The sequence below is a fragment of the Macaca nemestrina genome, chromosome 17 (genome assembly GCF_043159975.1).
Source record: "Macaca nemestrina isolate mMacNem1 chromosome 17, mMacNem.hap1, whole genome shotgun sequence".
In the NCBI taxonomy this organism is placed as follows: domain Eukaryota; kingdom Metazoa; phylum Chordata; class Mammalia; order Primates; family Cercopithecidae; genus Macaca; species Macaca nemestrina.
This window is the reverse complement of record NC_092141.1, coordinates 35820969-35843608: the sequence shown is the minus strand read 5'-3', so window position 1 is coordinate 35843608 and position 22640 is coordinate 35820969. Positions and strand designations below refer to the sequence as shown.

At 41.1% G+C, this 22640-nt stretch overlaps 1 protein-coding gene across 2 annotated transcripts in view; it reads right to left on the bottom strand.

Moving 5' to 3' along the window:
- Positions 1-7106: 7106 nt before the first annotated feature.
- The window catches only part of LOC105476646 (TAO kinase 1), a 172233-nt gene continuing 156699 nt past the window's right edge, over positions 7107-22640 (bottom strand). For both annotated transcript variants that reach the window (XM_024791250.2, XM_071082602.1), the window contains exon 21: positions 7107-16834. In XM_024791250.2, coding sequence (XP_024647018.1) covers positions 16373-16834 — 462 coding nt within the window. In that variant the 3' untranslated portion in view covers positions 7107-16372. The remainder of the gene's footprint in view (positions 16835-22640) is intronic.

Below are 22640 nucleotides of genomic sequence, written 5' to 3'. Positions count from 1 at the left end.
CCTCTGTCTCTAGCCATGGATCAGAATGCGGAAAGCAGACAACTGCTTCTGAAAGTTTCTGTGAGTTCTAAGTTCTCATCTCTGATACCAAGATTGTGCTAAGCTATAACTTAATTCTCATAATTTAGTATTTTATGTATTTATATATAGATTTCCAGGGTGGCTTGGCTGGAGACGACAGTTGAAAAACACAGCACTAAATTCTCTGAGAAGCCATCATCTCTGTTTTGAGTGACAATATCCTAAGACTTGGATACTGATGAAAAGAGGCCTTGGCCGGGTGCGGTGGCTCACACCTCTAATCTCAGCACTTTGGGAGGCCGAGGCAGGCAGATCACCTGAGGTCGGGAGTTCGAGACCAGCCTGAGCAACATAGAGAAAACCCCGTCTGTACTAAAAATACAAAATTAGCCATGCATGGTGGCGCATGCCTGTAAATCCAGCTACTTGGGAGGCTGAGGCAGGAGAATTGTTTGAACCTGGGAGGTGGAGGTTTCAGTGAGCTGAGATTGCACCATTGTACTCCAGCCTGGGCAAGAAGAGCAAAACTCCATCTCAAAAAAAAAAAAAAAGAAGAAGAAGAAGAAAAGAAAAAGAAAAAAAAAGAAGGAAAGGGGAGGGGAGGGGGCCTTGGCCAGACATGGTGGCTCACACCTGTAATCCTAGCACTTTGGGAGACTGAGGCAGATGGATAGCTTGAGTCCAGGAGTTTGAGACCAGCCTGCCTGGGCAACATGGTGAAAACTTGTCTCTACAAAAAATACAAAAATTAGCCGTGTATGGTGGCGCATGCCTGTATGCCCAGCTACTAGAGAGGCTGAGGTGGGAGAATCACTTGAGCCTAGGAAGTTAAGGCTGCAGTGAGCTGTAAACATGCCACTGCACTCCAGCCTGGGCAACAGAGCAAGACCCTGTCTCAAAAAAAGAAAAGAGAAAAGGTCTCAAAACAAGGAAGTGTCACCTTGACTTTATACATAACCTCAGAACCACCTAGAGTCAGAAACTCTTCTGTATTCATCTTCCATCCCAAACCACAAGATCCTTTCTCAATCCGTCACCGTTAGTAATGAATGCCGAGGTATCTTCCTTTAGAGATGAACTTTAGCATGAATTCCTCTTCCTGCTTAAACAAGCTGATACACTTGGCCACTCTGGTAGAACTTGGTAACAATGCCAATAAAAGGAGTATTTGTGATTTTTCAGTCAAGCCACAAAGGATGACACCAGAAATTGCTTTGACTCATTATCACAATTTGCAGATATAAGATTGCATTCAGGAAGGCTTGAGAAGTTGTATATAGGGAGTGTCCAAGTACTCAGAGACGAAATGAATGCCCCAGGAAACAGTAAGTTTCCTTCATCGTCAGTGGGATATTCCCACTGATAATCCCATGATTATTATCCCATGATTCCCATGATAATTCCATCATCAGTGGGATATTCAAGCTAGACTGCCCCTTGGCACATATCATGGAGAGAACATGTGGCAAGAAATGAGGATGAACTAGATCAGATATCCAGTTTCTTCTCCTCTAAGGTCTGTGAATTAAAATAAATAATGCTAATGATCTTAGTGTGTGTAACAACTTAAGGTGGGTTTCTGGACTCAAGGATCAGAAAACCACAGACCTGACCAGGATCCTGGGAGTTGAGAGATAACATAAATTTTAATGCCCTGCTATAGTGACCAGAGTGAGTGTGTGTGTCTGTGGCTTTTGTTTGCTTGTTTAAGGTCTTGCTCTGTCACCTTGGCTAGAGTGCAGTGGTGCAATCTTGGCTCACTGCATCCTCAACTTCCTGAGCTCAAGTGATCCTCCCACCTCAGCCTCATAAAGTGATGGTACTACAGGCATAAGCCACCATTCCTGCCAGAGTGTTTTATTTTGTTTAGAGAAAGGGTCTTGCTCTGTCACCCAGGCTGGAGTGCCCAGTAGGGTGATCATGGTTTACTGCAGCCTCGACCTCCCGAGCTCAGGTGATCCTCCTACCTCAGACTCCTAAGTAGCTGGGACTACAGGCACACACCACCATGCCTGCCTAATTTTTGTATTTTTTGTATAAATAGGGTTTGTTACTATGTTACTCAGGCTGGTCTTCAACTGAACTCCTATGTTCAAGGGATCTGCTCACCTCAGCCCCCCAAAAACTTGAGATTATAGGCGTGAGCTACTACACTTGGCCTCAGAATATATTTTTAAGATATACAATGATTATGCTCTAGTCACAATTGCGCAGAGCTAAAGTTTTGAAGGTAAAATGATACTTAATTGAAACAATAAGATACTCATGCATCAAAAGGAAGTCTCCAGTCCCTGTAGTCTTTCCTTGTAATAATGCAATACCTTGCCTTAGTATTTAGTATGATTGAACAAAACATTTCTCTCCAACTTATTTGTCTCTGAATAGTAAATCAGTCTCCCTGTAACACTGGAATGTTACTATTTTTTAAATCTCCAGAAACAAATATGTGCTGTTTATCTTCTGAAGTCCTCTGTGTACTAAGCCATGCTTGCCTGCTGTGGTGTTTAGCAGAGCCTCACTGCACATTCTGTATCCACTGGTTGTTGCCTCACTTTTGTAGATCTAGCCTCGTGTGGCCTAACACTAACCAGTAGCATCTCTGTTTAATCAGTAACCAGGCCTCCTGTTCTGGGCTAATAATTTCCCAGCAGGCGTACAATTCCCTGATAATTGATGGTACCTACAACAAATACATTATTCAGTGGACAAATGGTGTTTGTGTGTTGATAGGATACTGAAGTAATAGTTTGGAGATGTGGGTTCCAGTTTCTACTTCATCGATGACTTAAGTGACCCTGAGAAAGTTATTTTATGAGTTGTTCCATATGAAAAGACTGGGAATGTGTATAGGCCTTAATTTATAAGGTCTGTTAGGATATAATGAGATAGTTAGTAGCATACGGATCCCATTCTCCAAGACTCTATTTAATTCCTCAGCCAGAGCTCAAAGACCTCCATGATGAAGTGGCATCTGCTTTCAAATCACAATCTTTATTCTCTGATCAACATCTTATAAGGCTAAGAAGTTCCAGCTGTTAATTGCACTGCAAAGTTGGGAAGGGCCTGGAAGAGCAGCACCTTTGAGCCTCATAGGTTGGGTTTGGGTTGCCCAGTTGAGGGCAAACTCTCCCCATCCCCACCCCCATATATGTACACACGCACTGATACCATGTCACAGCTTATCGGTTTCAAATCAATTTTGGTCAAAAACCATCTGCATTTCTATTTCTTATAAATGAAGGTCAGAGAGGATGTGACTTTTAAGATCTCACAGTTAGTGATGGGGCTAAGACCAGACCCAAATTAGTGCTCTTTTTTTTTTTTTTTTTTTTTTTTTTTGAGACGGAGTCTCGCTCTGTCGCCCGGGCTGGAGTGCAGTGGCCGGATCTCAGCTCACTGCAAGCTCCGCCTCCCGGGTTTACGCCATTCTCCTGCCTCAGCCTCCCGAATAGCTGGGACTACAGGCGCCCGCCACCTCGCCCAGCTAGTTTTTTGTATTTTTTTTTAGTAGAGATGGGGTTTCACCGTGTTAGCCAGGATGGTCTCGATCTCCTGACCTCGTGATCCGCCCGCCTCGGCCTCCCAGAGTGCTGGGATTACAGGCTTGAGCCACCGCGCCCGGCCTCAAATTAGTGCTCTTTATGCCATATGTTATTTGCCTTTTCCTAATCACTGTCTGAGATGGTACTAATCAATGTTCATTTTGAACTCCAAAACGTAAAGGATTTTAACAAAAGGGTGGGGGTTTCAGGGAATCTCTCTTCAGAGCTGCAGGGTGCACAACTGCATGAGGGGAGCCATGCACATTTATCTATAAATGGCACTCTTTAAAGTTCACTGCACAGCCTGCACAGAGCTAACACCCTCAGCAGCCTTTCTCTCCCTGTATCCGTTAAGAACAAGTATCTGAAAATAGGGTGGCAAAAGGTAAAGTTATTAATTGCCCAGGATACATACAGGAAGACCCTGATTCTGCAGCTGACATCACGTGATGTAGGTGATGGCATAAGGGCTGTGAAGCTAGCTGATTAATTTTTTTTGTTTGTTTTTTTGAGACAGAGTCTTACTTTGTTGCCCAGGCTGGAGTGCAGTGGCGTGATCTCAGCTCACTGCAACCTCCACCTCCTGGGGTTCAAGCAACTCTCCTGCCTCAGCCTCCCGAGTAGCTGGGACTACAGGCACACGCCACCACACCCAGCTAATTTGTGTATTTTTGTAGAGATAGGGTTTCTCCATGTTGGCCAGGCTGGTCTCAGACTCCTGACCACAAGTGATCCACCCGCCTTGGCCTCCCAAAGTGCTAGGATTATAGGCATAAGGCACTGTGCCCGGCCTCCCATGACTAATTTTATGTTCAAATTTCTTTTACAATCAGGTAGGATAGATTTTAAATTTTTTTTTTTTTTTTTTTTTTTGAGATGGAGTCTTGCTCTGTCACCCAGGCTGGAGTGCAGTGGCCGGATCTCAGCTCACTGCAAGCTCCGCCTCCCGGGTTCACACCATTCTCCTGCCTCAGCCTCCCGAGTAGCTGGGACTACAGGCGCCCGCCACCATGCCTGGCTAGTTTTTTGTATTTTTTAGTAGAGACGGGGTTTCACCGTGTTAGCCAGGATGGTCTCGATCTCCTGACCTCGTGATCTGCCCGTCTCGGCCTCCCAAAGTGCTGGGATTACAGCCGTGAGCCACCGCGCCCGGCCAGAATCTTTTTTTAGAGACGGAATCTCCTTATGTTGCCCAGGCTGGACCCCAAACTCCTGGGCTCAAGCAATCATCCCACCTCATCCCATCCTACTCCCGAGTAGGGGGAACTATAGGTGTGAACCTCTATGCCGTAGAAATCTTGTGTTTTAATCCCATTGAGTTACTCCAAATTCAGGTGGGTATATTGAAAATACTGGAGATGAGGTCTGGGGTCTAATTCTGGCTCTGCAAGGCAAAGTCTAGCTCTGACACCCAGGCTGGAATGTAGTGGTATGATCACGGCTTACTGCAGCCTCAACCTTCCAGGCTCAAGCGATCCTCCCACCTCAGCCTCCCAAGTAGCTAGGACTACAGACATGTGTCACCATGCTTAGCTAATATTTTTATTATTTTTTTGTAGAGATAGGGTCTCACTATGTTGCCCAGGCTGGTCTCAAATTCCTGGTCTCAAGCAATCCTTCCACCTCAGCCTCTCAAAGTGGTATGACTGCAGGCATGAGCCACTGCATCTGGCTGCCACACAGCTGTTTGAGGCAAGCAAATTAAACACTATATAAATGTTAATCTCAAAAGTTTAATATCGACATCCTAGGAGTTAAAAAACTGCCACTTTAAGTCTTCTTTTCAATATGGTAGGTACCCTAAATTATACTTTAAAAAATGGTACTTAAAACTGTTTTCTTGGTTGGGTGTGGTGGCTCACGCCTGTAATCCCAGCACTTTGGGAGGCCGAGGCAGGTGGATCATCTGAGGTCAGGAGTTCAAGACCAGCATGGCGAAGATGGAAAAACTCCATCTCTACTAAAAATACAAAAATTAGCTGGGCGAGGTGGCACACACCTGTAATCCCAGCTACTTCAGAGGCTGAGAGCCACAAGAATCACTTGAACCTGGGAGGCACAGGTTGTTGTGAGCCAAGATCACACCACTGCACTCCAGCCTGGGTAACAGAGAGAGGCCGCTTCAAAAACAAAAAACAAAAAACCCAAAAGCTATTTTTTTTTTTTTTTTTTGGAATGGAATCTCGGTCTGTCACCCAGGTCACAGTGCAGTGGCCTGATCTTGGCTCACTGCAACCTTCGCCTCCCAGGTTCAAGTAATTCTCCTGCCTATGCCTCCTGAGTAGCTGGGATTACAGGCACCCACCGCCTGGCTAATTTTTGTATTTTTATTATATATTTATTTAATTTTATTTTGAGATGTAGTCTCGCTCTGTTGCCCAGGCTGGAGTGCAGTGGCACAATCTCAGCTCACTGCAAGCTCCGCCTCCCAGGTTCACGCCATTCTCCTGCTTCAGCCTCCCAAGTAGCTCGGACTACAGGTGCCCGCCACCATGCCCGGCTAACTTTTTGTATTTTTAATAGAGATGGGGTTTCACCGTGTATTTTTAGTAGAGATGGGGTTTCACCACGTTGGTCAGGCTAGTCTCAAACTCCTGACCTCAGATGATCTGCCTGCCTCAGCCTCCCAAAGTGCTGGGATTACAGGTTGAGCCATCACGCTTCGCCATATTTTCTTTTTAAATTAAAAAACATAAATCCCAGCCCCTAAGCATTTCCCCCTCTGAATTAGTCTTCTGACAAAAAAAAAAGTCACAGGGTTTTAAATAGGACTTGATTTGATGGCTTACTGCCCCCATACAGGGCTAAAATGTGATTTTTCAAATCTAGGGAGATAAGCCCAGGTAAGACTACCTTTTGAGGCTTTGTGCAAGACCCAAGGGAACTGCTTACATTTATGGCTCCATGTATCGGAGCTGTAGTTATGCAGACCACAAGGTATAAATAAAACTTAAAAACTTGGATCAAGCAGTCAGAATTTCAACTAGAATAATCTCACACCCAGAACACAATAGGCCACTTCACTCTGGGCAGACAGGAGGCAAGCCAATTAGCCTAGAGGGTTTATGTCTTTTTTTTTTTTTTTTTTGACGGAGTCTCACTCTGTTACCCAGGCTGGAGTGCAGTGGCACGATCTCAGCTCACTGCAACCTCCACCTCCCGGGTTCAAGCGATTCTCCTGCCTCAGCTTCCCAAGTAGCTGGGATTACAGGTGCCCGCCACCACACCCAGCTAATTTTTCCATTTTTACTAGAGACAGGGTTTCACCATGTTGGCCAGGCTGGTCTCGAACTCCTGACCTCAGGTGATCCACTGACCTCAGCCTCCCAAAGTGCTGGGATTACAGATGAGAGCCATCACACCCGGACGAGGGTTTATATCTTTATCAGATGGTACACTCTTACCATCTGAGTGGTAATCCCATTTTTGTAACCCCAACATTCAGCACACTGCCTAAGGTTCAGTAATTATCCAACAGTCACTCAACAGAAAGAGTTTATCTTCATGGGAATAAAATTGCTTTAAAAAACTGGACAGACACTGTGTACTAAAATTACTTTATTACAGTTGATTTTTTTAAACATTTCCTTTGCTATGATACAAAGGATACTTACAAACAAAATATTACATATGACCTTGTTTTCGCTCTTATGTTCTGACAACTTGGTAACAGCTTTAAATGCACGATCTATACAATTAATACAGGTTATATATGAACTATAAGGTATGCTGAACCAGAAGAATACTGACAATATACTGTACAATAAGCCTTACCAGTTAGTGCTGTGGACCATTTATACCAAAAGGAAAATGCACATCTGTACAGTCACCTTTACCAGCTGGTGCTGACAGAAAGGGAGAGGCTTCTTCCCCAATGCAACCCTTGATAAGCCTCCACTGTGAGCGTCTGTTTGGTCCAAAAATCGAGAGGACAGTGTGTATTTAAAATTAGTTATTGGTAAAGTGGTAGAACATCACACTTTCAACACGATACTCTCTCAAAAAAATATCAGTCCCAGTTTTAAAAGACCACAAGTTCTTTGTCCACTATGAAAACCCTACAGGCTCAAGGGGTTTGGGAGATGAGAAGATGAAGGCTGCCAAAAAAGGAGGCAAGAAACCAAGCCAAAATCTAGGTCTTGCAAAAATCATCATTTTTCCCTTCACCAAAGGGAACTAGAAATGTACAAATTCATTGATGAACCTCAATGATAGCATATCAGTTAGCTGATAACCCTCATTTTATCTGGACCCCTGACTTGTGGGAATAACTGAAATACATTGTGGATAACAGATACCACTTTTAGAAAAGAACCTCTTGCTTAGTTAACATATTCCCTTTAGCCACCAGAGCTGGTCCTGGGCTATTACAGGTGTGCATTCATCTCTCAATGGTCTACTCAGAAATGATAAGGTTACAGCTTTTTTTCTTTTCTTTTTTTTTTTTTTTTAAATAAAAAAGCAATTGACCGAAGCATTTTCTTTTTTTAGGTAAATAGCAAAAATAAAAATAAAAACCAACCCTGGCATTTGCACAAATAATGCAAATGGAGTGATATGGCCTTTAAGGAAGGGGTTAGTAGAAAGGAAGACGGAAGTGAAGAAAATCCAGAGAAAATGATGTACTAATTTCTTTCTTTTAAAAAATTTCTACATGTGCAAAAAAAAATCATGCTGTTTGGGGAAAACAAAGGGAAATGAGTACATAAAACTAAAAACATAAATACGTTTGGGTGACTGGTAAAAGTAGAAACCAACCTGGGTTACAAAAAGGATTATACATTCAAGATGCTCTTAAACCCAGTGGGATAACTTATGTTAAAACTGTGTTAATAGTTACGTTAGAAATCTCAAGTTTGTTTTTAAATCTTCACAATACAAGCAAAGCTGTTTTAAAATATACACTATACATATTTCTCATAGTCTCTTCAACCTCATTAATGCGCATTAGGCTTTTTCATATACTAAAACAAGGGGGTTCTGAAAGCTAATTTGCTTATAGTAACCCATCCATTATTTAAATGGTTGTCTTAAGTTTTAAGTGGGCTAAAAAACTTTAGCAGACTTACATAAATAGGATTTAGCAACACAAGTGTTAATTTAAAAAACTCTAAAGCATTTACAAATTATCAGATTGGAACAGTCCGGGGAAGTTATGTGCAGTATACTTTAAATGTTATTTACATCCATCCAACCATTGCTTTTGTAAAAATTTCCCTTAAAAAAAAAAAAAAAAAAAAAAAAAAAAAAAAAAAAAAAAGATTTGGAGAATTAACCTGTTCTAGCAGAGAAGGATCGAAAAAGGAAAGGTAAAATGGGAACAAAATTATCTTCTAATAGAAACCCCACACACACATCCTTCTCTTTTCTTGGATTTTACTCAATGAAACCACCTGCAACTCCTAACAGGCTCATATATAAGGTGTCAAGGTGTGATAAAATACCTTTGCAGATAAATTACTGGCCTTAAGAGGACTTTTTTTGTTTGTTTGAAATGTTTTCCCACCTTGTGTCTCTGGCTTGGATTATTCTTGGACGCATGTAATTAATTGGAGGGGCACTCCTAAGTAGGCACAATTCCCATTTAATGTGGAATAAAAGGCATAAAATGCTGTTATGAAGAAGGGTGGTGGTTTCTTTGATACTGTGAAATGCAAAGAAGGACAGCAGCACATTTGGAATGGGAACCAAAAGAGAGCTGTCTGGCAATACACCAGGACAGCCAACATCTTGATAAGTTATATATACACTTGTCTATGACAAAGGAAAAAGGGTTGGAAGGGTTCCAATAGCCTCTGGGTTTTTGGATACGTGCCAAACGGTCACATAGACCACCCAGAATCAGCAAATGTTGGGCAGTTACCTCCTTTAAAGTCACATAATTCACTCCATGACCATGTGCAATTTATGGTAACTATGTTCATGCCCAGGCAATGTATTTGGGGCTCAGAAAAAGCAAAATGTGCCACTGAGAGAATCCTGTTCCCTATATAACTGGTCTTCATGCTTTCAAGTGGCCCTAATACACCTTGGATACTAAGCCAAGCCATGCAAAAGCAAAGAGCACACACTTTTCATTAACACTGGTATCTCATTTCTAAACCACTGACCTCAGAGTTGCCATAGAAACATATTAACACGAGTACTGAAAGCATACAACTGAGAGTTCATGGATTTCTAAGAAATGCATTTCCCTCGTCTATGTTCATCAGCCTTTAATACTTTGGCTACAAGGCATATCAGAGAAAGGGAGGTTAAATTGGGCAATGACAAAAGAACATACGTAATGTTCCAGAAATGGGATCAATGTGCCAGCAATAAGCATAGTTCATTTCATTTGAAAATTCAGTTAAAGAGCCCAATAAACAGTTCCAAACCATTTTATCACCTGCATAATTTACATAAACATTAAAACACTTGCACTTTATAGACAAAACACACTTTTGTAAACATGGCCACTGGGGGAGAGAGGCTCCCTACCTCATTCATGATTGAGGACATGTGATCATTTATATTAAATAAAGTTATTTCACTGCAAAAGATCTCAAACCTGACCAATGATTAAGCTTTATTTCCCCCTGTTTAACAACATTTAAGTATTAATTCTAAAAATGTCACCTAGGATGGTTTCAGGGTTAGATGCTAGGACCACAACTGGTAATGACAGCAACTTCTCTCTAGCTGGCACAGACCTATAAACTTTAGTACAAAAACAAAAAAATACAGAAACTAGGTCAATTTGTTAGCTACATATTTACAGATAATTACATGATTTTTCACTCACAAGTGCTAAATACTTTGAGTGAAACAAAACTGTGCAGGTTGAATTACCCGTACTTTGGGGGGAATTCTGGGCATCAAGATACCCTTTTTCATTCATTCAAAAGTCTCATCTTCTCTCCACTTTTTCATGACAAACTACCTACAGATGTTCAGATTAGTATATCCAGTGGGCATCCTGGTGTTTCAGTGAGGATTAACCTTTTTCTCTACTTAAAGAATTCCTTGTATATTTAAAAAGAAAACAATACAATACAATCACACAGACATATATACAAAAAAAAAAAAAAAAAAAAAAAAAAAAAAAAAAAACCAACCAACCAAACAAAAAAAAAAAACCTCTGAAACTTCAGAAAGTTTAGATTGCTGGGAAACAGTTAACAGTGACGGTGACATAGTAAATGGCTCCCCAGTTTTAATTCTCTGCCTTTATTTTCTTTAAAGGATATCTATCTTTGGGTGGGTAGGAAGTGCAAGTTTAAGAAACCCACAACAGGCAGATAAGGTGCATGCTAATTTATATATTTCTTATGATTTAAAGACTACTATTAAGCCAGATGGAGTCTCTTCCCTTGTATGAGTGAAACTTTGGAAATCTGAATACAAACAAGGAGGAAAACATTAGTCAACATGACTTTAAAGGAACTACCAGAATTCAGCAGAAAATATAAAAGTACAATAAAGGAAGAGTTCTCAGCTTCACTTTCTTTTTCTAGACAGTGTTTAATAAAACTTACTTCTTTACAAATTAATAGTCATTTCCAATGCAGACCTATTGTAGTGATTTCATAAAAGTGCAGACAACATAACCAGACACAGCAAAACAGACTTCAATCAGTAGTCCTTGCATATAAGAGGCAAGTCTGCTAAGTGTACAGCCAACTCTTCATCCTTGAAGGAATCTGAGGATGGGAAATTTCCAGTTCTTAAAAACTAAGAGTGAGTGAGTCTCTTTTAAAAGGCAATGCTACAACCTGGTTGTGGGCACTATCATGTTAGATGGGGGAAAACAAAATAGAGAATTTGTTTTTCTTCAATAATGGTCTGCATTTTGGTAAACAGCTCAAAGATGACAGCCCAAGTTTTGACACTGCTCTTAGAGAAGGCTCTTTTCTATCTAAGACAAGAGAATATCTTCTTCCATCATTATAGGAGATTCACACTTATATACCTTAAACATACTATTTTTTGACTTGAATACACAAGACACTTCACATTGTGAGCATAGGACAAAACGCAGGGCCATTTAAACCTCCAAGGAAAAAGTTCATGTGTTGGGGCAAATCTCTACTTGAATAGTAGTGGCTCAGAAGTGGTGGAAGGTGCACAAAGAACTATTAGAGCAAGCAAGAAGAGGCAGGTAAAGGGAGAAAGCCCCTCACCCAATACCAAATCCTTCTCTCCCAGTGGCCATTTCCTGTTGACGTTACAGTTTAGGAGAATCTTAGATGTTTTAGCAGTAATTCCTTTCTTGGCTGTTTTGATCCTCAGCAAAGTATATAATTATTAGTATTAATGGAGTAAAAAAAGTAAGAGGATCAATGGTATCACTACTAAGAAATACATACAGAAAGCACATGAAGATTGTGTGATGTAATCATCTTTGCAGAGGAATCACCACCAGTGTTCTTACTTTCCATGGTTCATCTCTCTCTGCATTACTTATCTTTTATTGCATCACAACACAAACTCACAGAAACACTAACCGGCTCCTTCCCCAGCACCATTTTACTGCATTGCAACTTATGATTCCAAATTTTATTTAACGTCCTCTCCACTCACACAAATGCCAAGAGGGGATTAAAAAGGAAAAGACTGCATCTAATGACGACCTTCTCATAAATATCAACGCAGAGTACACATTCTTAAGAAACACATGCATTCTTGCCTTAACTGAGGACTGAAATAACAAAACCAAACAAAAATAACAGAACTTTAAGTGCCCTGATGGAAATGTACAGTATGAGTTACATCCATCCATCTATACACACACTTATATGTATATACAATATATACATACAAATGATAATAGCTGTGCCAAAAATGTGCATATTTAACACAGTTTTAAAAAGCCAGTAGATCATGGTATAATACAATTTATTTCCACTAGTGAATGGCACAAATGGAGAAATGCAAAGGAGGTGTTTCAAGTACAATGAAGTCATTTTTCACAGGTGAAAATAAATAGTATTATTCCAGTGTCCAACACAATGTATTCTATAAAAGTTTAAAATGCCAGACATTTAGTATTTACAGAAATAGAAAGTCACTAAAGTCTGCTTTATGGTCTGAAAAAGACACTCATAGAGTTTTCAATTTTTGAAAAGGGGGTGAGAAAAAAATTGGTGGAGGTGGGAGGGAGTGTCCAGGATAGTTTCTTTAGTGTACTGAATGTTTGCCTGATGTCTAGGCAACCAAATATCATAATGACTATGCTAAAATGTTCCATTTACCAACAAATCCTTGACCTAGAGTATTAAGCATATTACACCAGTGTGTGTGGCTTCAAATGTAAGACTCTTTATCTGTAGGTATTGAAATGGCAAATAAGAATTGCAGCTCTGAAAATATAATATAAACACATTTTTCAGATAACATTATACAAACAAAAATACTTCTGGATACTAGAATTTGGGGTTTGAGCTGACTTCAATAAGGGGAGGAAAAAATATGTGCAAAGGGAAGGGAGCTCAATTTGGAATAATATATTTCAAAGTATGTGGCTTTGCATTTTTAAAATGCTAACCAAAAAAATGGGAGATAGAGTGACACCAAGGAACTTTTTACAGCCAGCCTCTGGATACCAGATATAGCATTTACAACTTCTTGATATGCTACACAAATTTTCCACACTTTTAATTTTCTTAAAGACATATATAGTGAGTGAACACCAACACTGGGAAGGAGGTAGTGTTAATTTGATCAAATATTGATATTTGCCCACTGATTCCCCAGAGAGTGCTTGCTCTTTCCCTAGGATATCTCGAAACCTTTCCAATTTTTCTGCTACAAGCTTTACTCTGTGATGGTTCCTACCATGTATGAGATTCCTCAGAAGCTAGATCTCACAAACATATACAAACCAATTAATTTGAATCATTTTTGTAAACTATATATATACTTTAAAATTAACTTAATGGTAAAATCCAGGCAGAGTCATGATCTACATGTAAAACAGGTGGCCAAATAATTATGTAAGATAAAAAACCCTACTGGAGATCTGAATGGACTCAGTAACTCAATTTGACTTAAATTTAAGTCCACAACTGGACTTTAAAATGTACCACCAGTAGTATTCTGGGTTTGCAAGAGTTTTGTGGCCGGGCGCGGTGGCTCAAGCCTGTAATCCCAGCACTTTGGGAGGCCGAGACGGGCGGATCACGAGGTCAGGAGATCGAGACCATCCTGGCTAACACGGTGAAACCCCGTCTCTACTAAAAAATACAAAAAACTAGCCGGGCGCGGTGGCGGGCGCCTGTAGTCCCAGCTACTCGGGAGGCTGAGGCAGGAGAATGGCGTGAACCCGGGAGGCGGAGCTTGCAGTGAGCTGAGATCCGGCCACTGCACTCCAGCCTGGGCGGCAGAGCCCCGTCTCAAAAAAAAAAAAAAAAGAAAGAGTTTTGTATGCAAAACTAATCTGCTTCCCTATTCCACCCATCCAGTAGTACAGAGCAGCCAGATCTATGAATAATTTTTAAGGGTATCAAATTATATTTTTGATATTTTATTAAATTCTAAAGCTCTCTCTTATCATTTGACACCAAATACGTAGATTTCTCAATTTGTTGGAAACACTATAATACCTGAATGCAAAAAAGATACTGAGACAACCAAAAGCCCCTTTCACTGATATTTTAAGTACATGTCATATTTACCTAAAAACTGGTGACCTGGAGCATGGCTGAAAGGACAACACATAAGAGTGCTTCTTGAAACACTGCCTAAAATTTTGTGTGAACTCTATGGTGATTTTGGTTTTAAAAACATTTACATTAAAACATTAATTTCCTTCCAGTTTCCTGAATCTCAGAAACTCCTACAGGCGAGGATTCATGGCAACTCGACTGACATACCTGGGGAAGACTTAAAATTTGGTTGAGAAAACCAGGATTTCAACAGCGATAGATTGATTACTATTTGGTCATTAGTTTGGTCTAGGCAAAGAGTGCCACTGAGAGGGACTTAAGAGAGTTCTACCTTGGAGCCCCCTGACTATAGGAGAAGCAGGATCCAGAGTTAGCAGCAAGGATTCTTCAAGACAACTTGGAAGGGAGCAGGACAGTAACTTGTAAGAAACTCTGATTTGTCATTGAAAAGGATATTTTTCTTCAAGTCATACTCACAGCTTCCTACCCACCTCCAACTCAATTTCTATACAAAAAATGGAAAACCAACAAAACAACTGACTTTTTAGCATTGGGTTCATCCTTCATTGTACAACAAAACAAAACAGAACAAAACAAAACAAAAAACAAAACAAAACATGTGCCCCCTGAAAAAGAGTTAGCTTTCGTCAAGAGATTCCCTGACCACTATAACTTACTTTTACTTTTTTTTCTTAATTGGCCAAACTTCCTAGTTCCTTTTCAGTAGTACTTTAGCACTGAGGCTTGAGACTTGTGGAAGTGGTGTTTCCTATTGTGTGATGTTAACTTGATGCCAAATGGCCACTAAGCCTCAACGAACTAGAAGTTTGTAAAGTACTGCAGCAATGAAAACAGCAATTAAAAATAGAGGACCTGCACATGCAGCAAAATCTACAGTGGTGATGAGGATTAGTCAGCAGCTGGTAAAGTCATTGGCTCAGTGACTCCTGGTTCACTGTGGCAACTAAACATTTAAATAATTGGCTATTCTACTTGTAAACAGAAAATCACATAAGCCAAAAGGAGATAATAATTATGTCTATGTAGTGTGATGAGAATTTCAATAGATGGCAATTTGCAAATATGGCATCATTCAAATACCTCTGGCATTTGATTTGTATTGGCTATATGTCTTTCTTTTTGTACAAACAAAATAAAAGTACTGTTTGGGGTCTTGGGCGTTATAGAGCTTAGCTAGGATGAGATATCACAGTATAAGCAACAAAACATCAGGACATGTAAGCTTCACCTCACTCTGCTGCGGGACATACCCACCATATGAACTTTCTGGGCCCCTCTCACCCTTCTGGTCTTCCCCATTGAAGGCTCACAGATTTGTTAATGCAATCCACACAACTTATGATCTCCTTAAGTACCCCCATCTTATCGTAATACAAAGAAGGCACAACTGAATGGACAAAAATCACTCACAAGCCTATGAAGCATTCAGGAAAAAAAAAAACTAGGTCGTTTTCTACTCTCTGAAAAAGTCAATGCAGTCGTTTAGTGTTCATGGATTTCTATACTTGATCTTAGCCAAAAGGCCGAGAAGTAATGTGTTCATGGATTTCTGCTTCCTTTTTTTAGTCCAAATGAGGCTGAGAAGTCAGATCAATTTAATAACAAATAAATATATTAGTGAGGGGATGCAGGTGTGTACCAGTAATAACTTATTTCAACATATGCTGCCTGCTGTGAGTGGCTCATAAGAATTTGGGATATGGGATAAAAAGGCTTTACATCTTTTCAGAAACTTCTTACGATACAGACACCCAAAAGTGATAACTGAAGCCACTTTGCTGTGTTTTATTTTTGCCATGTTCAGAAAAATCCCCTATCTAGCCAATTATTTCCACCACATGCATAATATATGTGTATATATGTATATATATATACACACACATACACATTTATTTTTAATATCAACTCCACTTTTCAAAATTTCCCCAAAAGTTAAAAAAACAAACAAACCCGGCAGCCAAGTACTATGACATCCCAATTAGTAAACACAAAACAGAACGCTTTACAAAAATGAATAAAATATACCATATGCACTCAGCTTCCACACTGTAGTACCCAAGTGAGGAGGCTGCTGTGACGATGTCTGTAGGCAGTTTCTTTTGGCAGACAGCTCCAGCGGAATTGCCACTCTCAATTATTAAGTTATGTATAAGACATGTGTGACCCATTGGATATTTGTGAAGTGACACTCGTGCTTCTGCTCATGCCCTGCTCCGTCCGTCCCCCAGAAGCTGTCCGCCTTAGAGCCTGGGGGCTATTGCGGACTCCCATACTGCTACCTCGAGGTACCCCTTGCATTGGCCCTGAGGGGTGACCCCATGGCTGGGGTCCACCTTGCATTGGATGGCCCCAAGCTTGTGGTGGGCCACCCATGGGATGACCCCAGTGAGGTCCTGGACCCCCAGTAGGGTTGTGTGACCAACCAGAAGCTCCTGGGTAGCTGTGGCTGAATGCCTCAGGGGAGAGATTAGAAAGGACCATATTACTAAAACCTAATCTCATGCTTTCAGAGTCAAAAGCTTCAATCTCTCTGGCTTGACGTTCCAACAGGCTTCGTATTCGTTCTGTGCGCTCATTCTGCAAAGCCAACATCTCTTCTTCAATCTGTTGGAGATTGGACGAAGGAAGAAAAATGAGAGCCAATTTATTTTTTTTAAGTCTATAAATAAAGGAAGTAATAATCATTCAGCTTTGAAGTGGCTATTTTATGGATGTACATTTGTCCATGAGTTTCAAATTTTATTTAAATTTTTCCCTTTATTAAAAAATTTTTAAAGTTTTTATATATTCAGGGGGTACAACTGCAGATTTTTTTACATGCGTGTATTGCGTAGTGGTGAAGTCTGGGCTTTTAGTGCACCCATAACTTGAATAGGGAACACTATACCCAACAGGTAATTTTTCATCCCTCACTCATCTCCCACCCTCCCACCTTCTGTAGTCTCTAGTGTCTATTATTTGACGCTATGGATATACATTTAAAAATCAAGGCCGGGCGCGGTGGCTCACGCTGGTAATCCCAGCACTTTGGGAGGCTGATGCAGGTGGATCCTGAGGTCAGGAGATAGAGATCATTCTGGCTAACATGGTGAAACCCCATGTCTACTAAAAATACAAAAAATTAGCCAGGCATGGTGGTGGCAGGCCCCTGTAGTCCCAGCTATTCGGGAGGCTGAGGCAGGAGAATGGTGTGAACCTGGGAGGTGGACGTTGCAGTGAGCCAAGATCATGCCACTGCACTCCAGCCTTGGCGACAGAGTGAGACTCCATCTCACAAAAAAATAAAAAACAAAAAATAAATAAAAATAAAAAGAGATGTCCCTTAGGAATCAGGGAATCAGTATAATTTATATTTTTTAAATGTGTAAAATCAAGTTGTTGTTTTTTTTCCCAAGACGGAGTCTTGCTCTGTTGCCCAGGCTGGAGTGGAATGTCACTGTCTCAGCTCACTGCAACCTCTGCATCCTGGGTTCAAGCGATTCTCTAGCCTCAGCCTCCCGAGTAGCTGGGATTACAGGCATGTGCCACCACATCCAGCTAATTTTTGTATTTTTAGTAGAGATGGGGTTTCACCATGTTGGCAAGGCTGATCTTGAACTGCTGACCTCAGATGATCCTCCCACTTCAGCCTCCCAAAGTGCTGGGATTGGGGATTTGCGATAATAGGGGAAATTTAGACATGCATTTAAAAATTATTATGAATTCTGTTAGATATCACAGTGGAATTATGATTCCGTTAAAGTCAAAAGTCCTATCTGGGTCAGGCGTGGTGGATCACGCCTGTAATCTCAGCACTTTGGGAGGCTGAGGCGGGTAGATCACTTGAGGTCAGAAGTTCGAGACCAGCCTGGCCAACATGGTGAAACCCCATCTCTACTAAAAATACAAAAATTAGCTGGGCGTGGTGGCACACGTCTGTAATCCCTGCTACTTGGGAGGCTGAGGCAGAATAATCACTTCAACCTGGTAGGCAGAGGTTGCAGTGAGCAGAGATCACACCACTGCACTCCAGCCTGGGCAACAGAGTAAGACTCCATCTCAAAACAAACAAACAAACAAACAAACTGAACAAAAATTTTTTCATGGGAAGCAAATACAAATAAAAAACTGCAATAGAATGGGTTAAGATATTTGTAAGGATACTACAGAAATAAAAAATGTATCGAGGCCGGGCATGGTGGCTCATGTCTGTAATCTCAACATTTTGGGAGGCTGAGGCGGGTGGATCACTTCAGGTCAGGAGGTGAGACCAGCCTGGCCAAGATGGCGAAACCTTGTCTCTACTAAAAATACACAAATTAGCCAGGTGCGGTGGCTCACGCCTGTAATCCCAGCACTTTGGGAGGCTGAGGTGGTCAGATCACTTGAGATTGGGAGTTCGAGACCAGCCTGACCAACATGGAGAAACCCCATCTCTAGTAAAAATACACGATTAGATGGGCATGGTGGTGCATGTGTGTAATCCCAGCTACTCGGGAGGCTGAAGCAGAATTGCTTGAACCTGGGAGGCGGAGGTTGCGGTGAGCCGAGATAGCGTCATTGCATTCAAGCGTGGGCAACAAGAGTGAAACTCCGTCTCAAGAAACAAAACAAAACAAAACAAAACCCAAAAACAAAAACCAAAATTAGCTGAGAGTGGTGACAGGTGCCTGTAATCCCATCTACTCAGGAGGCTGAGGCAGGATAATCACTTGAAACTGGGAGATGAAGGTTGCAGTGAGCCAAGATTGGGCTACTGCACTCCAGCCTGGGGAACAGAGTGAGACTTAGTCTCAAAAAAAAAAAAAAAAAAAAGTATCGAACTTTTTTTTGCTCTATAGGGGAGGAAAAGTGGAGCAAATAAGTCTCAAAGAAGATGGTACAGACATACAGACATTTGGTATCTTTCCCTGAGAAGAATAATCCATGTTTAAGTCCTCCTTCAACCTTCATATAAAATGCCTCTCTAATGCCTTTTTAATAACATGTTTTAGAATAACAATTTTCAAATTCTTCTTACTCCAGTCCATCCTGGCCTGTTTGTAATTTCTCGCAAATATTTCTTATTTTATCATTTCTCCACGCCTTTACACATTCCTTGTGTTCCTGGTTAACCTATTCTTCCTTCAGAAAGCACTCTTTATTCCATCTCCCTGAGATTTCTTTGCCCCACTTTCCCTCCCCTATAGAGTAAATCACTCCTATACTTTTGTATTTATGCTGTACCTTATGAAATGTTATTGTATCTTGCCACATTCTACTGCAATTTTTGCTTTTTTTTGAGACAGGGTCTTGCTCTGTCACCCCGGCTGGAGTCCAGTGGCACGATCTTGGCTCGCTGCAACCTCCACCTCCCAGGCTCAGGCAATCCTCCCACCTTACCCTCCTGGGTAACTGGGTATTTCTACTAAAAATACAAAAATTGGCTGGGCGTGGTGGCTCACGCCTGTAATCCCAGCACTTTGGGAGGCTGAGGTGGGCAGATCACCTGAGGTTGGGAGTTTGAGACTAGCCTGACCAACATGGAGAAACCCCATCTCTAGTAAAAATACACGATTAGACGGGCGTGGTGGTGCATGCCTGTAATCCCAGCTACTCGGGAGGCTGAAGCAGGAGAATCGCTTGAACCCGGGAGCCGGAGGTTGCAGTGATCTAAGATAATGCCACTGCACTCCAGCCTGGGCAACAAGAGTGAAACTCTGTCTCAAAAAAACAAAAAACAAAACAAAACAAAAGAAAAAAAACAGGCATGCACCACCACACCCGGCTAATTTTTTGTATTTTTGGTAGAGAAGTTTCACCATGTTGCCTAGGCTGCTCTCAAACCCCTGATCTCAAGTGATCCGGCCTCTTCTGCAATTTTTTATTTGTTTCCTATGCAAAAATATGTTTGTTTGTTGTTTTTTGAGACAGGGTCTGGTCTGTCGCCCAGGCTGGAGTGCAGTGGTGCAATCTTGGCTCACTGCAACCTCTACCTCAAAGGTTCAAGCAATCCTCCACACCCCAGCCTCCAGAGGAGCTGACAGGTGCACACCACTACACCCAACTAATTTTTGTGTTTTTTTTTTTTTTCTGTAGAGGTGGGGTTTCACCATGTTGCCAAGGCTGGTCTCAAACTCCTGAGCACCAAGTGATCCGCTCCCCTCGGCCTTCCAAAGTGCTAGGATTACAGCATAAGCCACTGCACCTACCCCCAAATTTTAATTCTTTCTTAAAAACATTACTAACCATGATGTTAATACTAAGAGAAATCTTGAGAGAAAAGTAAATGAGATGATAAAACAAGGTCATTTATACTCTGGAAATACTACTACTTTTCATATATATATATTTCACATATAATTTAACATTTATAGTTGTGTTGTTATCTAAAAATTTAATGTAAATGAAGGATGACAAATATTGAAACAAGACTTCATGTACATGTGAGGCTCATTTTGTTTGTGTCTCAACCTAAATGAACAATTTTTGGTTCACTTGGAGACTTACAACAATCTTCAAACAGAATGATTTTTCACCTAGAATCAACTAACATTCACTCCAGTTCCATTTCTATTTATTTTCAGATATCTCCTCATCTGTATGTACAACCGGCAAGCATAAAGTGCACAAATTACAGCTTCTAGGATTTTACAAAGTTTTTGTAGAGAGGGTACAGGGTCTTAGTGATTGCTAATTGACCCCAGCCTGCCTTGCAGTCACATACTTCGCTTGAAAGGCAAAATATTAGCCATAAAAACCAAGTAACACCTTGAAGCACTATAGATGTACCATCCTTTGTTCTTTTACTCTTTTAAATACTAATTGTATGCATTTTTCCATTATGAAATGAATAAAACCATATTTAAAAAAGAAACAGAGAAAAAAAATCAACCTATCACATTAACATAGCCACTACTAACATTACTTCAAGTAGGATTTGTCTTTTAAAATTTTGTTAAACACATCACAAACATTTTTCCTTATTAGTACTGTTTATGCAGACATCATTTAAATGACTGAGTAAGATTTTATTGTTGGCTTGGCCATATTTACTTTTTTTTTTTCAGACGGAGTCTTGCTCTGTTGCCAGGCTGGAGTGCAGTGGCGTGATCTCAGCTTACTGAAACCTCTGCCTCCCAGGTTCAAGCGATTCCCCTGCCTCAGCCTCCTGAGTAGCTGGGCCATGACCAGCTAATTTTTGTATTTTTAGTAGAGATGGGGTTTCACCATTTTGGCCAGGCTGGTTTTGAACTTCTGACCTCGTGATCCACCTGCCTCAGCCTCCCAAAGTGCAGGGATTACAGGCATGAGCCACAGCACCCAGCCATTTCTCTATTTTAAATAGGTTGTTTTAAACTATTATAAAGTTGTTATAATTAACACTTATGCAGTGTTTTTTTCTGTAATTTGGATTTCTTTTCCTTTCTTTCTGTAATTTGGATTTCTTTTCCTCAAAGTTTTAAACACTTAACATTTACAAGGCTAAATATACAACTCCAGGCCAGGCGCAGTGGCTCAGGCCTGCAATCCTAGCACTTTGGGAGGCTGAGGTGGGCAGATTGCTTGAGCCTAGGAGTTCGAGACCAGCCTGGGCAACATGGAGAAACCCCATTTCTACCCTTGCCCCCTCCAAAAAAAAAAAAAAAAATCAGTGGTCATGGTGGTGCATGCCTGTAGTTGTGAGGCTGAGGTGGGAGGACTGCTTGAGCCTGGGAAATGGAGAATGCAGTGAGCTGAGATTGTACCACTGGACTCCAGCCTGGGCAATAGAGAGAGACTGCTGAAACAAACAAACAAAAAAACCAAACAAGTATACATACACGCAACTCCAAATTGCTTTCCAAGATGTATTAGCACTGTATAAAAGTGTTACTGTACCTTCACCAATGAGTCAATGAGTACTGATTTTATGCCTGCATTGTAATGGCTTTGTATTAACATGCAGTTTTTGGTTAGGATATTAAATAAGACTAAGATGCTAATTAATGCTGTTTAACTGTTAACCACCAGGTGGAGCTAAAATTACAATCACACTTTAATAGTGCCGATATTTCTCTTGTAACACCATTCTTGAAATACCATAGGGAGTTTTTCATTTAGTGATAATACTGAAGCCTAAAAGAAGACTTTAAATTTTAAATATAAAAGTTTGAATGAGACCGCCGGGCGCTGTGGCTCACGCCTGTAATCCTAGCACTTTGGAAGGTCGAGACAGGTGGGTCACGACGTCAGGAGATCGAAACCATCCTGACTAACACGGTGAAAACCCGTCTCTACTGAAAATACAAAAAAAGCAGCTGGGTGTGGTGGTGAGCGCCTGTAGTCCCAGGTACTCGGGAGGCTGAGGCAGGAGAATGGCATAAACCCGGGAGGCGGAGCTTGCAGTGAGCGGAGATCGGGCTACTGCACTCAAGCCTGGTTGGAGCTTGCAGTGAGCGGAGATTATGCC